Source organism: Eulemur rufifrons, chromosome 7, assembly GCF_041146395.1.
Source record: "Eulemur rufifrons isolate Redbay chromosome 7, OSU_ERuf_1, whole genome shotgun sequence".
In the NCBI taxonomy this organism is placed as follows: Eukaryota; Metazoa; Chordata; class Mammalia; order Primates; family Lemuridae; genus Eulemur; species Eulemur rufifrons.
Genome location: NC_090989.1, coordinates 57,597,307 through 57,611,376, shown reverse-complemented (window position 1 = coordinate 57,611,376; position 14,070 = coordinate 57,597,307). Strand labels below are relative to the sequence as shown.

At 38.6% G+C, this 14,070-nt stretch overlaps 1 protein-coding gene across 1 annotated transcript in view; it reads left to right on the top strand.

The window, feature by feature from the left end:
• CCDC191 (coiled-coil domain containing 191) overlaps window positions 1-14,070 on the top strand; it is an 83,904-nt gene that overhangs the window by 59,097 nt on the left and 10,737 nt on the right. Inside the window, exons 14-16 of the mRNA XM_069472633.1 lie at window positions 10,080-10,223; window positions 12,192-12,344; window positions 13,242-13,387. Of these exons, the coding sequence (XP_069328734.1) occupies window positions 10,080-10,223; window positions 12,192-12,344; window positions 13,242-13,387 (443 nt within the window). The remainder of the gene's footprint in view (window positions 1-10,079; window positions 10,224-12,191; window positions 12,345-13,241; window positions 13,388-14,070) is intronic.

The window sequence follows — 14,070 nt, the reverse complement described above, 5'->3', positions numbered from 1 at the left end:
CCTGTTGCTCTTTTTCTTGCCTTATCACACTAGCTAGGACTTCCAGGGCAAGGTTAAATAGGAGTGGTGAGAGAGGACATCCTTGCCTTGTTCCAGATCTTAGAGGGAAAGCATTCAGTCTCTCACCATTAAGAATAAGGATAGCTGTGGAGTTTTCATGGGTGCCTTTTAGTAGAGTAAGGAAATTCCCATTTATTCCTAGACTACTGAGGGTGTTTATTCTGAATTTCACTGAAAGCTTTTTCTGCATCTGATGTTCGTATAGTTTTCTTAATTCATCTACTAATATGATCAGCCTTGCTTTCCTGAGATGTGTTCCACTTGGTCATGGTGTATTATCTTTTTAATATATTGTTGGTTTGATTTACTAATATTCTGTTAAGAATATTATATCTTGAGAGATATTTGTCTGCAGTTTGATACTGTATTCATCTTATGGCATTAGGATAATGGCAACCTCATAAAACAAATGGGGAAGTGTTCCTTTTTCTATTTTCTGGAAGAAAGTATATAAAATTGGTGTTACTTCTTCCTTAAATGTTTGGTAGAATTCACTGGTGAAGACATTTGGGTTGGAATTTTCTTTATTAGAGGATTTTAAATAACATACTCTATTTCTTTAATACATACAGGGGTATTTATGTTTTCTTTCTTTTTGAGTGAACCTTGTTAGTTTGTATATTTCAAGGAATTTGAGCATTTTTTCTAAGTTTTCAAGTTTCTTGGAATATTTTTCATAGTATTTTCTTATGACCTTTTAAAGTCTGTGAGATCAGTATATTGATGTCCCTTCTTTAAAGTCTGATAGTGGCAATTTGTGTCTTTTCTTTTTGTTCTTGGTTTGCTTGGATATATTAGGTTATTAAGTATGGAATGTTTGATTTCCTTAAGTACTAAGTTTGACAGTTGATATCGCTGACATTTCACTTTGACACTTCTTGGGTTTTTTGTTTTTTGTTTTTTTTTTCTATTGTGAAGGTACATCCTCATTCTTTCAAACACATGTTTTGGCTCGTGATTATCTTTCAAATTTATTTTAGAGCAATTTTTGTGAAACCATGGGTAAGTCAAATTCATGTTATTTTTGATAATATGAGTTTTGTTGTGGAACCAGTGCAATGCAGACAGGTTAAAATATCAATGAGGTGCTTTGGAAGGATGTGGCTAATGAATACACGATACATTGATGGTTTGAGAAGTTCCTTTCTGGTGATTTTAGTCTTGAAAATGAGCCATGTGGGTGACCTGAGACCAAGGTGGATAATCATGAGCTGAAAGCTGTAGTGGAATCGAATCCACCTCAACCTACACGTGCATTAGCAGCAAGGATTGACATTACTATTCCAACAATATTGGACCATTTGGAACAAATGGGCAAGGTAAAGAAGCTGAATAGACAGGTACTGCATGAATGAAACAAGCATCAGAAGAGAAATCGTCTTGAAGCTTGCCTTTCTTTGCTGTCACGACATAAAAGCGAACCATTTCTACATCGTTTTATTATGTGCAATGAAAAATGGATACTTCTTGACAATCACAAGCATTTAGCACAATGGTTGGATAAAGACGAAGTGCCGAAACACAGTCTAAAACCAAATATTCATCAAGAAAAGCTAATGATGTCTGCTTGGTGGTCCAGTATTATCCACTACAGCTTCATGAAACCTGGTCAATCGATTACAGGGGATGTCTACTGCAACAAGTGGAGGAATTGATGAGGATGCTTGTGAGTAACCAGCCAAGATTGGTCAATAGAAACAGGCCGATCCTCTTGTAAGACCACATGCACCAGAAACAACACTGCTTTAACTACAGAAGCTGGACTTGGAAACTCTGTCATCCACCATATTCACCAGACCTTGCACCGACTACCACTTCTTCCAGGCTTTGGCCCACATCTTGCTAGGAAAAATATTCAATTCTCAACATGCTGTGGAAAACGCCTTTTACAATTTCATCGCCACTTGCTCTCCAGGCTTCTTTGCAGCTGTTGTAAATAAGCTACCCTTAACATGGCAAAACTGTGTCGATAGTTTAGGCGCATACTTTGATTAATTGTACTGTTTCTTATTTGAGATATAATAAACTATACTTTTGATTTGAAATCAGACATTTCATATTTAATGACCTCATAGTTTTTTCAATTTTATTTCCTTTTAAAAAACTAACTTTTGTTTTCATCAATTTTCTTTGTTGTTTCCCTATTTTCAGTTTCAATGATTTCTACCCTAATTTTTATTTCCTTCCTCTTCCTTAAGATTTTGCTCTCTTCTTCTAGTTTCCTAAGATATAAGCTTAAATTATTGATTTCAGATCATTCTCCTTTTCTAATATATGAATTTAGGACTATAGGCCGGGCGCGGTGGCTCACGCCTGTAATCCTAGCACTCTGGGAGGCCGAGGTGGGCGGATCGTTTGAGCTCAGGAGTTCGAGACCAGCCTGAGCAAGAGCGAGACCCCACCTCTACTAAAAAAATAGAAAGAAATTATATGGACAGCTAAAAATATATATAGAAAAAATTAGCCGGGCATGGTGGCGCCTGCCTGTAGTCCCAGCTACTCGGGAGGCTGAGACAGGAGGATCGCTTGAGCTCAGGAGTTTGAGGTTGCTGTGAGCTAGGCTGACGCCACGGCACTCACTCTAGCCTGGGCAACAGAGTGAGACTCTGTCTCAAAAAAAAAAAAAAAAAAAAAAAAAAAAAAAAAAATGAATTTAGGACTATAAATTTCCCTCTAAGTTCTCTTTTACTTTTATCTTCATTAGTTCAAAATATTTTTAATTTCCCTGAGACTTCCTCATTGTCCCATGGATTATTAAGAAGTGTAGTCTTTAAATTTTAAATATTTGGGAATTTTTCCAGGTAACATTCTGTTATTGATTTCTAGTTTAATTTCATTATATTCTAAGAATGTATTGTACATCATATGAATTTGTAAAGTTTTGTTTTATGGTCTATTTTAGTGAATGTTCCATGTGCTCTTGTTGGTCCTGCTATGTAAATATCAAATCATGTGGTTTGATTGTGTTGTTTGGGTCATCTGTATTCTTACTGATTTTGTGCCCACTTGTTCTATTAGCTATTGAGAGGGGAATGTTGAAATCTCTGACTAAAATTGGGCATTTGTCTGTTTCTCCTTTCATATTTATCTGATTTTACCTCATATATTTTGAAGATCTATTATTAGGTGCATATATGTTTAGAAAAGATTTACATATCTAAGTCTTTGTAAAATTGAATTTCTTGTAGACATCGTATAGCTGTGTCTTGATGTAGAATCTAGTCTGATAATCTCTATCTTTTAACTGTTATGTTTAGGCCATTAACATTTAAAGTGCTTGTTGATATAATTCGATTAAAACATACCATCTTGTTAGCTATTTTCTATTTGTTGTATTTGTTCTTTGATTCTCTTTTTTCCCCCACCTTCCGTGGTTTTAATTAGCAACTTTATGATTCTGTTTTATATTATCCATGAAGTTATTATTTACATCTCTTTTAAAAACATTATTAGTGGTTGGCCTAATGTTTACAATACATTTTAAAAAAGAATTTTCTTCTACCTTCAAATAATATTATAATACTTTACATATAATGAAAGAACCTTATATCAGTATATTTCCATTGCCTCCCCCCATTGCTTTTGCCATCATCATATATGTCATATTTTACTTTTATTTTTACTATAAATACCTAATACCTTGTTAAAGTAACTGCTTTATACAATTAGTTTTCTTTTAGTGTAATTAAAAGTAATTATACATTACCTTCATTTCTTCACATAGATCTAAGTTCTTAACCTATATTATATTCTTTACGCCTAAAGAACATCCTTTAACATTTCTTGTAGGGTAGATCTGCTGGCAGTGAATTCCCTGTTTTTATTTGTCTGGGAATCTCTATTTCTCCTTCACTTTTGAAGGATATAGAATTCTGGGTTGACAGGCTTTTTTTTGTTTTTCCCCGACATTCTAAAGACATTATTGTCTTCTTGCTTTCTTGCTTGCCTGGTTTCTGACAAAAAGTCTGCTATAATTCTTATCTTTGTTCCCTTGTAAGTGTCTATTCTGCTCAGGCTGCCATAACAAAATACCATAGACTAGGTGGCTTAACAACTGAAATTTGTTTTCTCATAGTTCTGAAGGCTGAAGAGTCCAAGATCAGGGCACAAACATGGTTGGGTTTTGGTTAGGGCTCTTGGCTTGCAGACAGGCTCCTTCTTACTGTGTCCTCACATAACCTTTCTTTGGTGCGTATGTATGAAGAGGAGGGGGCTCTCTGATACCTCTTTTTATAACAACGTTAATCCTATTCAATAAGGGCACTACCTTTAGGACCTCATTTAATCTTAATTACTTCCTTAGTAGCCTCATGTCCAAATACAACTGCCTCAGGGTTTGAGGCTTCAACATATGAATCTGGGGGGACACAGGCATTCAGTCCATGGACAGTAGGTAACATAGGTCTCCCCCTGCCCCCACCCAGCTACCTTCAAGAGTTTGTCTTTGGTTTTTAACGGTTTGAATATGATATATCTAGGTATGGTTAGTTGGTTGGTTGGTTGATCTTGCTTCAGTGGTCTTAAGTTTCTTGGATATATGGTTTTGTGTTTTGTCACTAATTTTGGAATATGTTTACCCATTATTTCTTCATATATTTCACCTGCCCTATTCTTTTTCTTCTCCTTCTGGGATTCTAGTTATGTCAGTGTTACATCGTTTCATGTTGTCCCAAAGCTTTTGGACGTGCTATTGTGTTTTTCACTCTTTTCTTTTGCCTTTCGGCTTGTGTAATTTCCATTGCTTTACCTTGAAGTTACCTGATTCTTTCCTCAGCTGTTTCGTCTAGAGATAAGCCTGTTGAAGTCCCTCTTCGTTTCTGTTCCATGTTTTTTATTTTGAATCTTTTTTATAGTTTCCATGTCTCTGCTAAAATTGCCTATCTGATCTGGAATGATGTCTACTTTTTCCATTAGAGCCTCTAACATTGTTATTATAAGTTATTTAATCTTCTCTCTCTGATAATTCCAACATCTCTGTCATATCTGAATCTTGTTCTGATGATTGATTATCTTTTCAGGCTGTGTTTATTTCTTGTCATTTGGTATGGCTTTTTTGTGTTGCTGTTGAAAGCTAGATTTGTTGTTCAGGGCAATAGAAACTGAGATAAATAGGCCTGGAGTGTGGAGATTTGTGTTAATCTAGCCAGGAATTGGGCTACATTTCAAGTTTGTTACTGCTGCGGTTACCACTATTGAGGTTTGTTGTTCCTGTGGGCACCAGGCTTTGGGTCTTCCCCAGAGAGAATCTGTCTCTTACAGTTCTCCCAGCTATAGCCCACTCTTATTATTGGACATTTGTATAAGTGTGGTGATAGGGTCCAAGGGGCAGCATTCTCTGTTCTAAGTCTTAGTCTTTGGAGCACACAGCACTGGGCACTCACAAGAATTTTTTTTCCTGCTCTAAAGGTAGAGCATTTTTGCCCTCCCCCTTTCCCTTCTTTCAGCTGCAGAGAGTACCCACCACTGTCTCAGCCTGGGACCTTAAAGCCCTTCCCTCGGGAGCATAAGGCTCCTCCCACTCTTAGGTGAGAAAAGGAGGACTTGTCTGGGAAGAGTTCCTTGCATGCCCTTCTCCCAGCCGAATGGTGTTACTGCACATGAAGCCTTTTGTTTCCTAAGGGAGGATGCTCTGGACAGATTTTACAGTTGCTGCTTCTCCTTTTCCCCAGCCAAAACCATGGTGAGAACTTTCTCTGTATTCTCCCTGATCCTCTCTTTGAAACCTTAGTAGGGTTCGTAGAGGAAAGGCTTACAAAACCACGGGAACTACCCCCACGACTGTGATCCCCAGGAGCTCCACCCAGCTCATGCTGGCCCACTCTCAGCCTCCAGCAATTCACCAAAATTTCTAGTTTAATTGTCTTGGTGGCTTGTGGCTTGGGTGACTAAATGCTTGGGTCATGTGCCTTCCTGAATTTGGGGATAGCTTCAGGTCTCTGATCAGTTCACAAAAAGTCATTAATGTGCTGTCTGTCCAGCTATTTTCTTGTTGGAAGTAGACTGTTTATGCAGATCAAGAATGATGAAAAATACATTACTGCTAAGAGATTATTTTATTTCTCTCATTATACCAAACCCCAAACTTTTCTTTTTAGAAACATTTGTCCATAGCAGTGGACAAAAAGATTTTGTTACATAGTCTAGTTTCCATTTAGTTAGTCAACTGTAGCTATCTAAATTGAGATAGATACATTTATAAACTGGCTGTGCTTGGGCCTTCTTTAAGAGCAGTTTTAGATCTAAAATGCACATGGCAGTTGTCTCCTTCTGGGCAAAGATGCTCTGCACATTGTGCTTCTCCACCCAATTTATCTTGTGATCTTACTCCTTTTGATGCACCATATTCTGCCAGGCAATTCTTTACTTCCTTATATGCTTTATATAGCCATTCCCAATAAACAACCTCCCGGGCCATAACAATGTGATTCCTCTGGACGTGATAATGGCGCTTCCAAACCAGTGCCTACGGTGATTTCTCTGAATCAGTTGCATCTTAGATGTGTTTGATCAAAGTCTGCTTTACCTCTTCTAGTTGAGCAGTTTTTTTGCTCACTGACTTTACCAAAAAGTTGTCCAACCTCTGTGTAATTTTCTAATTACATAGATGAGCAACCCCACTGTTAATGCCATAGAGAAGGCCTCTGGGGCAATTATGTGTATTTCTTTGGATAGAAAATACAGGCCCAGTTATGTGTATGCAGGGTCCTGCTCCTTTATCCTAAAGGAACAGGAAGAATTCCTCAGGAAAAACCCTTTGACAAACTTGTCTTCTCTATTCAGGAAGAGATGGTACAGGGGCAAGACATGGCTACAGTTTAGTGTCCCTGTGACCTGGGCGGAGAACCTGGAGGAGCTGTCAGGTGTAGCAGTAAGATGGCCACTCAGGGGTTTCATTCAGTGACCTTCTGAAAATAAAGATCTGACCTCCTTTTAACATCCCATTGCTATATTTTTTAATTAAATGCTTATACCTACCGGGCAATAACTTTTGTGGCTGTATAAATATGCTTTTGATTGGTGGATAGTTGACGTTGGTGGTTGAAAAGATAATTTTATCAGAGAAGACGAGGCAAGATTTGAAGCCTTCCATAATTGCTTAACAAGTATATTTGCCCATTGAACAATTATCTGTAAAGCTTCTACTGTGTGCTAACCATTGTTCTAAGTGTTTGAATAAAGCATTGAAGGACCCAGACAACAGCCCTGCCCTCTGAAAGCTTATATGCTAGTTGGGGCAAAAGATATGTTAATAAAAGAAGTAGGGAGAGAAAGGTATAATGGGAAAGTAGGATGGGAAAGACCTCTCTGAAGAGGTGATATTTGAGCTGCTGGATGCTGAGGAGGCCTCTGCAGTGTCCTCCTGTCCCTGCAATATACGGACATGTTAAATGTGAGATGCCTATTAGACATCCAAATGAACATATCAAATATGTGGTTGGATCTGTAAGCCTGAATAATAGACTGTAGTAAGGAATCTGGAAATCAAAAACATGTCAATGTTTTTAGTGCTCTGGAAGAAGCTGAGATCAACTTGGGAGACTGGATAGAGAAGAGATGAGAGTCCTGGACCAAGTCCTAAAGGATACGAATAATTATTCAGGGGATTGTAGGAGCTAGTAAGGTATTAGGACAACAGCGGAGTTTACAATCAAAACACTGAGAGAAAAAAGTACTTCTGTTAGGGGAGAACGGGTGTTGGAGAACCCAGCTAAATGCTACCAAGTTCAATTAAAAGCACAGACAAGCGACTCTTAGACTTGGGACCCTGGAGATCATTCATGACCTAGTCAAGAGTGCTTTTAGTGGTGTGCTGGGAAGGGAGCCTCATTCCAGAGGAGAGAATAGGTGAGGAAATAGATACTGAGAGTACAGATGGAGTCACATGGGTTCAAAGAAGGATTTTTTAATTGGTGATTATTTTTTTGTTTTGTTCGTTTTTTAAAGATGGGAGATACAAGCATATGTTGGCATATGGATGGAATGCCCCCAGCAATGAGAGAGAAATGCATGATACAAGAGAGCAAAGGGTATAAATTACAAGAGTAGGTAACAGGAATACATTCCGGAGCAGATGGAAGGTAGCTTATAATGCATGGAAGGCAGACAGTTTGGGGGCAGTGTCACCTGCCCTGTACTTTCCTTTACGTAGCTGTAACTCCTGATCTTTCTCTCAAAGCATAGTGGCTGATAAAGATACACATTTAAATGAGTCTTATTTTTTGAATGTCATTTGTAATTATGTAAAACATAATTTAAGTCAGAAACCCAGATTTTGTATCCCTTTTTAGCCTGAATGAACTATGTGCTCTATGAAACCCTAGCTGCATATATCCCCAATATAAGTGAAGTGCTGTCTCAAAACAGCATCATATGTCATCCTCACAGCAGATCGTACATACAGGTGCTATTATAGATATTTTATATAAAAGGGAATGGGAAATGTGATAGTGATGAAATACAACCAGCTCTATTGAGGAATCCTTAATTGAGGGAGGAATTAAATCACTGTGTAAGAATACAAAATTCTGACTCAAACAGAACTCTTAGTAAATGTTTTTCTTTATAATTTTCCATGTAAATGTAGATTTTTTTTAAAGTCTGAAGATAATTTTTTGGGGAGCCCAGAACATAGCCATAGAGTTATAATTCTCGGAGGACAGTTACACCATGACTTATATGCACATGTGAACAGGTTCTTTTGGCCAAGCTTGAGGGCTTTTCCAAAGGGTTATTGTCTGGGGTAGACTTCTGTCTGCAAGTTGCAGCTGCTGCCTTTATGCCACAGGGACATTTCAGTGGATGTGGAAATGGTCAGTTTCTCTGTTTTCCTTTTCACTGAACCCTCAGCTTCCTATTACTACTCATGAGAAAATTGTTGTGAATAATTTCTTTTTCTGGCTGTTTCATTCACAAGTACCTCAAGTTCCTAAAGTAAAGATTATAAGGTTTATTTGGGTTTACTGCTTTAGAGAATATGGACATTTCATTTTTAGGAATTTGTACAGAAATAGGTAGTTTGCATAGGAAGATCAGAGCAATTCTCCCTTCCATGTTAGCGATATTCCAGTGCTGTCTCTGTAATGTTTTCCTCACAGGAGGCTCAGGCACACTAGCTTTTCAGAACCAGACAATTCACTACTGCCCTTTTCCTGACAAGAAATTATGGGGAGCAAAGAAAAATAAGCTTAAATTAAATGTTTTTGCATTTATACCGCAAAGATGACAACTGTGAAGGCAGTCTGCAGTCTTTGTTGCTCTTGTATCTTTCACAGCAGGTGTCACTTGCCACCACTCACCATTTTTAGGTAGGTTTTTTTTCCTTTCTCACCTTTCTTATAGGCTAGTTTTATTAAAAGAGAAAAAAGAAATAATGATACCTGTAAGGTAGACCATTAAGTCTCTGTCATCTTTCTCAGGCACACTCCTCAGGATGCAGTTCTTTGAGGGGCACGGGGTGTCTTTTCTCAGTGCACCGCCAGGGATAATCTTTCTCCTCCTCAGGGGGGAGGGCTGCTTAATGATGATCAAATACTTTTATCTTGCCTCTCAACCTATTGTTCATCACTTAAAAAGAAAACAGCTCAGTAGTAAGAATATTTTTCTAGACTCTTAATGGAAGATCTTTACATCTGAATAGGGTTATTTATGTCTAATCTCCCATAATTTAAATGAAGGGGCTGCATTGCTGGGTTTTTCATAAAGAGGAAAAACTCCTGATCACTCTCCTAAATCGATGTTTTACTTTTTAGTAACCTGGTGAGAGGTGAGTCATTTATGTGAACAATACTGAATAAACCCAAGAATATGCATACCCCTGATTCCTGAAGGACTCATGACCAACTTCTCCTAATCCTCTTAGCAGAACTGTTTCCTTTTCTTTTTTAATGTTCCAGAGCTCTGTTATCATGATTAACATACTGTTTAGTAGTTACATGTTCAAATTAAAGTCATTAGCTTTTTATTGAAATCACACTCATGAGCTATTTGGTCATGGCATTTTACTTCTTTATTTTTCCCAGAAAGAACTAGAGAAGCAGAAGAGAATTAAGAGGAACCAGCAGCTGGAAGCAGTAGCCAAAGAACACTATAAAAAGGTCTTGCTAAGAAAAAAAGGTCTAGAGCCTTGGAAGAGATTGAGAATGCAAAGCAAGCAAAACATGCAGGTACAGTGTCACACTGCTACCCCCCAAAATTAGAAAATGGGCTTTTCCAAATATGATAAATGCCCAGTTAGGCTTTGGGGGAGTTTGGTGATTTAATGCCAGAAAGATAAATGAATTCAATGTGTATATTTATTTGTTTTGGATAAGAGTTTAGATTTGGGGCCAGGAACAGCAGCTCACGACTGTAATCCTAGCACCCTAGGAGGCTGAGGTGGGAGGATCACTTGAGGTCAGTAGTTCGAGACCAGCCTGAGCAAGAGCAAGGCCCCATCTCTACTAAAAACAGAAAAAGTTAGCCAGGCATGGTGGTGCACACCTGTAGTCCCAGCTACTCAGGAGGCTGAGGCAGGAGGACTGCTTGAGCCCAGGAGTTGGAGGTTGCAGTGAGCTAGATTGTGCCACTGTAGTCTAGTCAGAGCAGCTGAGTGAGACTCTGTCTCAAAAAAAAAAAAAAAAAAAACGGTCTTCTAAGGTAGAGAAAGACTTGTAATTGAACAGGTTGGAAAAATCTAGAGTACATTTTTGATTAGAGAGCTCCAAGGTAAGCAGAATAGAGGCTTCTCTCAATTTTAGCAGAGTTTAGGAAAGAAAAATGTTATTACCATAAGGTATGGTTAGATTTCTGCTATGATAAAGTTGCATAACAAACACCTTCCAATATCAGCGACTTAAACTCAAATATTTATTTCTCATGCACATGTCTGTGGACCAGTTGTAGATTGGGTTTGGGTGTCCCCTGCAAGCCTCTCATTCTGGTTCTAGCAGCTACTCAGGGCATGTTTTTCACCTGGCAATTGTCAGAGGTACAAAAGGCCAAAACAAATTATGTAAACCCATATGAAACCTCTGCTTATATTGTGTCCAGTGACATTCCACTGGTCAAAGCAAGTCAGAGGGCCAAGCTCAGTATCATTGAAGGGAGAAGGCAGCTCCATCCAGTCCAGGGATGGAGGCACAAGGAAATGATATGGGTGTAGAATTCTATTACAGGGAACAGTAATCCACTCTATCACACAGAGATATATGAAATCAAACACCACTGAAATTTATGTAATTTCCCTAACAAATTTATCCAGTGCGTAGAAAAGGGCATTCAACTAAATGATCAAGAAGTTTAAAACAGATCAAATGATAGCCTGGCTTTTGGCTCCCAGGCTGGATGAATCAGGACAGGCATAACTCTCCGGTGCCACAGAGACCTCCTGAGGTGGTCATTTTGGCCAATAAGAATGACTGCCGAGAGACTCACTTGTATCAGTCACATTCACAGTGCCAGATGTCTAGACAAGGCTTAGAAAAATGTGTGATAGTTTGGAGAGGACTAAGAAGGAAGGGTTTTCCCGCTGCCTCTTAAAAGAATACAACAGTACTTTTAAAAATCTATAAACTCTGTTGTCTGTTTATTTTGATAGAATGATACTCTGAGCCTTTTAAAATTGATAAGACATTAAAATATTCATGTTAGTTTTCTATCAAATGGCTTTGTGGTTTATTGATAATGTCTAAATTTCAATGCTAGTGACAGCTTATTCTACAAAACTAATTGAAAGTATTGGCATTTCCTCAATTAGACAGTGGTTAAGTACGTAATACAGAAAGGTTTGTTATGGGGTTGCCATCTAAGCTCCAGGAAAGCAAACTGAGAGTGCTGCCAGCCACCCACTGCAAAATTCAGTGGACATGAAGTGATGGCTTTGGAGGCTGTTTATTCCATTTCCATAACCAGCCAGTCACCTTGATCTTCAGGGAGTCAGCATTGAGAAGCCATGTATGATGTGAATCTATAACCTCCATATGATAGTGTCATTAGAGCTTTTATGACATAAGCTATATGTATCTTAAAATTATTCTTCTCTAGTAACTGCCTAAATGTGGTTTACAGCATTATCCACCAAGGTAATGTGTGTTTCTTTAAATGATATAACATTTAAGGAATAATTTCCTTTTCTCATTTAAAAAATTGTCCAGGTGGCAGAAGAACATCACTCTTTGGCCTTACAGAGGAAATGCCTGCTGACCTGGTTCCAGTATAGTCAGGAAAGTCTGGCTAGGAAGACGGCCCAGGCTGATCAATTTTTTTCCCAAATATTGCTTAGGAGAGTCATCCAGAGCTGGCTACAGGTAAGGCCACAGGGGAAGGTGCTTTAAATACATCTGATTGCTCAATCCTATGAAAGAAAACTAAATGGAATCTAGAATTTCCATGGTCATTATGTTTTTTCAAGAACAAAGGAGTAGACAGTCCAATTCATTGCTTTGAAATAAATTTGAAAATCTCAAATCGATTTTGTTAGTATAAATTCTTAAGCACATTTCTTTTTGCACAGAGTGTGTGTGTATATAAACTGTAACATATCATTACATCAGCTCTTGTTATTATACTCATTTCTTGTGGGGGTTTTTTTTTTTTTTTTTTTCCTGAGACAGTGTCGCTTTGTTGCCCTGGCTAGAGTGAGTGCCGTGGCGTCAGCCTAGCTCACAGCAACCTCAAACTCCTGGGCTTAAGCAATCCTACTGCCTCAGTCTCCCGAGTAGCTGGGACTACAGGCATGTGCCACCATGCCCGGCTAATTTTTTCTATATATATTTTTTAATTGGCCAGATAATTTCTTTCTATTTTTAGTAAAGATGGGGGTCTCGTTCTTGCTCAGGCTGGTCTCGAACTCTTGACTTCGAGCGATCCACCCGCCTCGGCCTCCCAGAGTGCTAGGATTACAGGCGTGAGCCACCATGCCCGGCCTCATTTCTTATTTCTTGTTTCTTGTCTCACAGTGCTCGAGTGATTTTATTAGAAACCTACCCCTTCAATCTTGTAACTGGTTCTGTTGTTATTTTTATAATACATTGCAGAGGATATTGTCTTGGCTGCTATGTTATTCTTTCCTCTTTATTCCTATAGTGTCCTTTGTTCCTGTTTTGTTTCTGTTTCAATTCTGTCTTATTTGTACTGTTTATTTGCTCTAATTCTTTGTCCACTGAAGATATTTGTCTCACTTCTATTCCTGTCCTCATCCCCAGCACCTGACTCATCTGGAGGAAGAAGTAAGAAAACTTTGTGTACATTTTCTTCAGAAGAAGATTTTCAGGGCCTGGTTTAACATGGCAAGGGAGGCAAAGATCGATTATCAGAGCAAGCACAAGACTGCGGCAGAGCACAGCGACAGGTGAGGTTTTGATCTCCATGAAAATTCACTCTCTGACTTCACAATTGCTCAACAATATATTCTGCTTCTGGAATGTGTCTGAAAAGAAGGGGTCGAGGCCAGGAGAGCAGGGCACTCAGAGACACCGGGCAGGAGTGGGAGTCTCGGCTCACCCACTGAGCACACGAGTGAAGACAAGATAGCAAGCCCCCTGGGACTCCAGGATCCCCATCTTTTAAATGAGGAGGAGGAAGAGGCCTGCCCTCTTTCCCTCACAGGGGCTGGCAAGAGACTAAAATGACGTGAAAGATGTGAAACACACTTAAGCAAATGTACTATGTTCTTTATTAGTCATACAGTTTCACTTTTTATGTTCAAATTCTTTTTGAACATTTATTGTGAAATATTATACAAATATGGAAAAGTGCTTAAATCATACAAATACAGCGTAATGAATTACTATAAAGTAGACACCCATGTCACCAGTGAGGTGAAAACGTAAAACATTGCTGACCCCTGGCTCCTTCCCAATCACAGGTCTCTCCTAAAGATAAACTACTCTCCTGACATTTACAATGGACACCTCCCTCCTATTCTTTTTACTTTTACCTCCTAAGCGTGCAGCCTTCAGTGCTATAGTTTGGTTTTGCCTGGTTGGAACTTTATATATATGGAATCATTCTTAGGCTATATTAATATTTAAA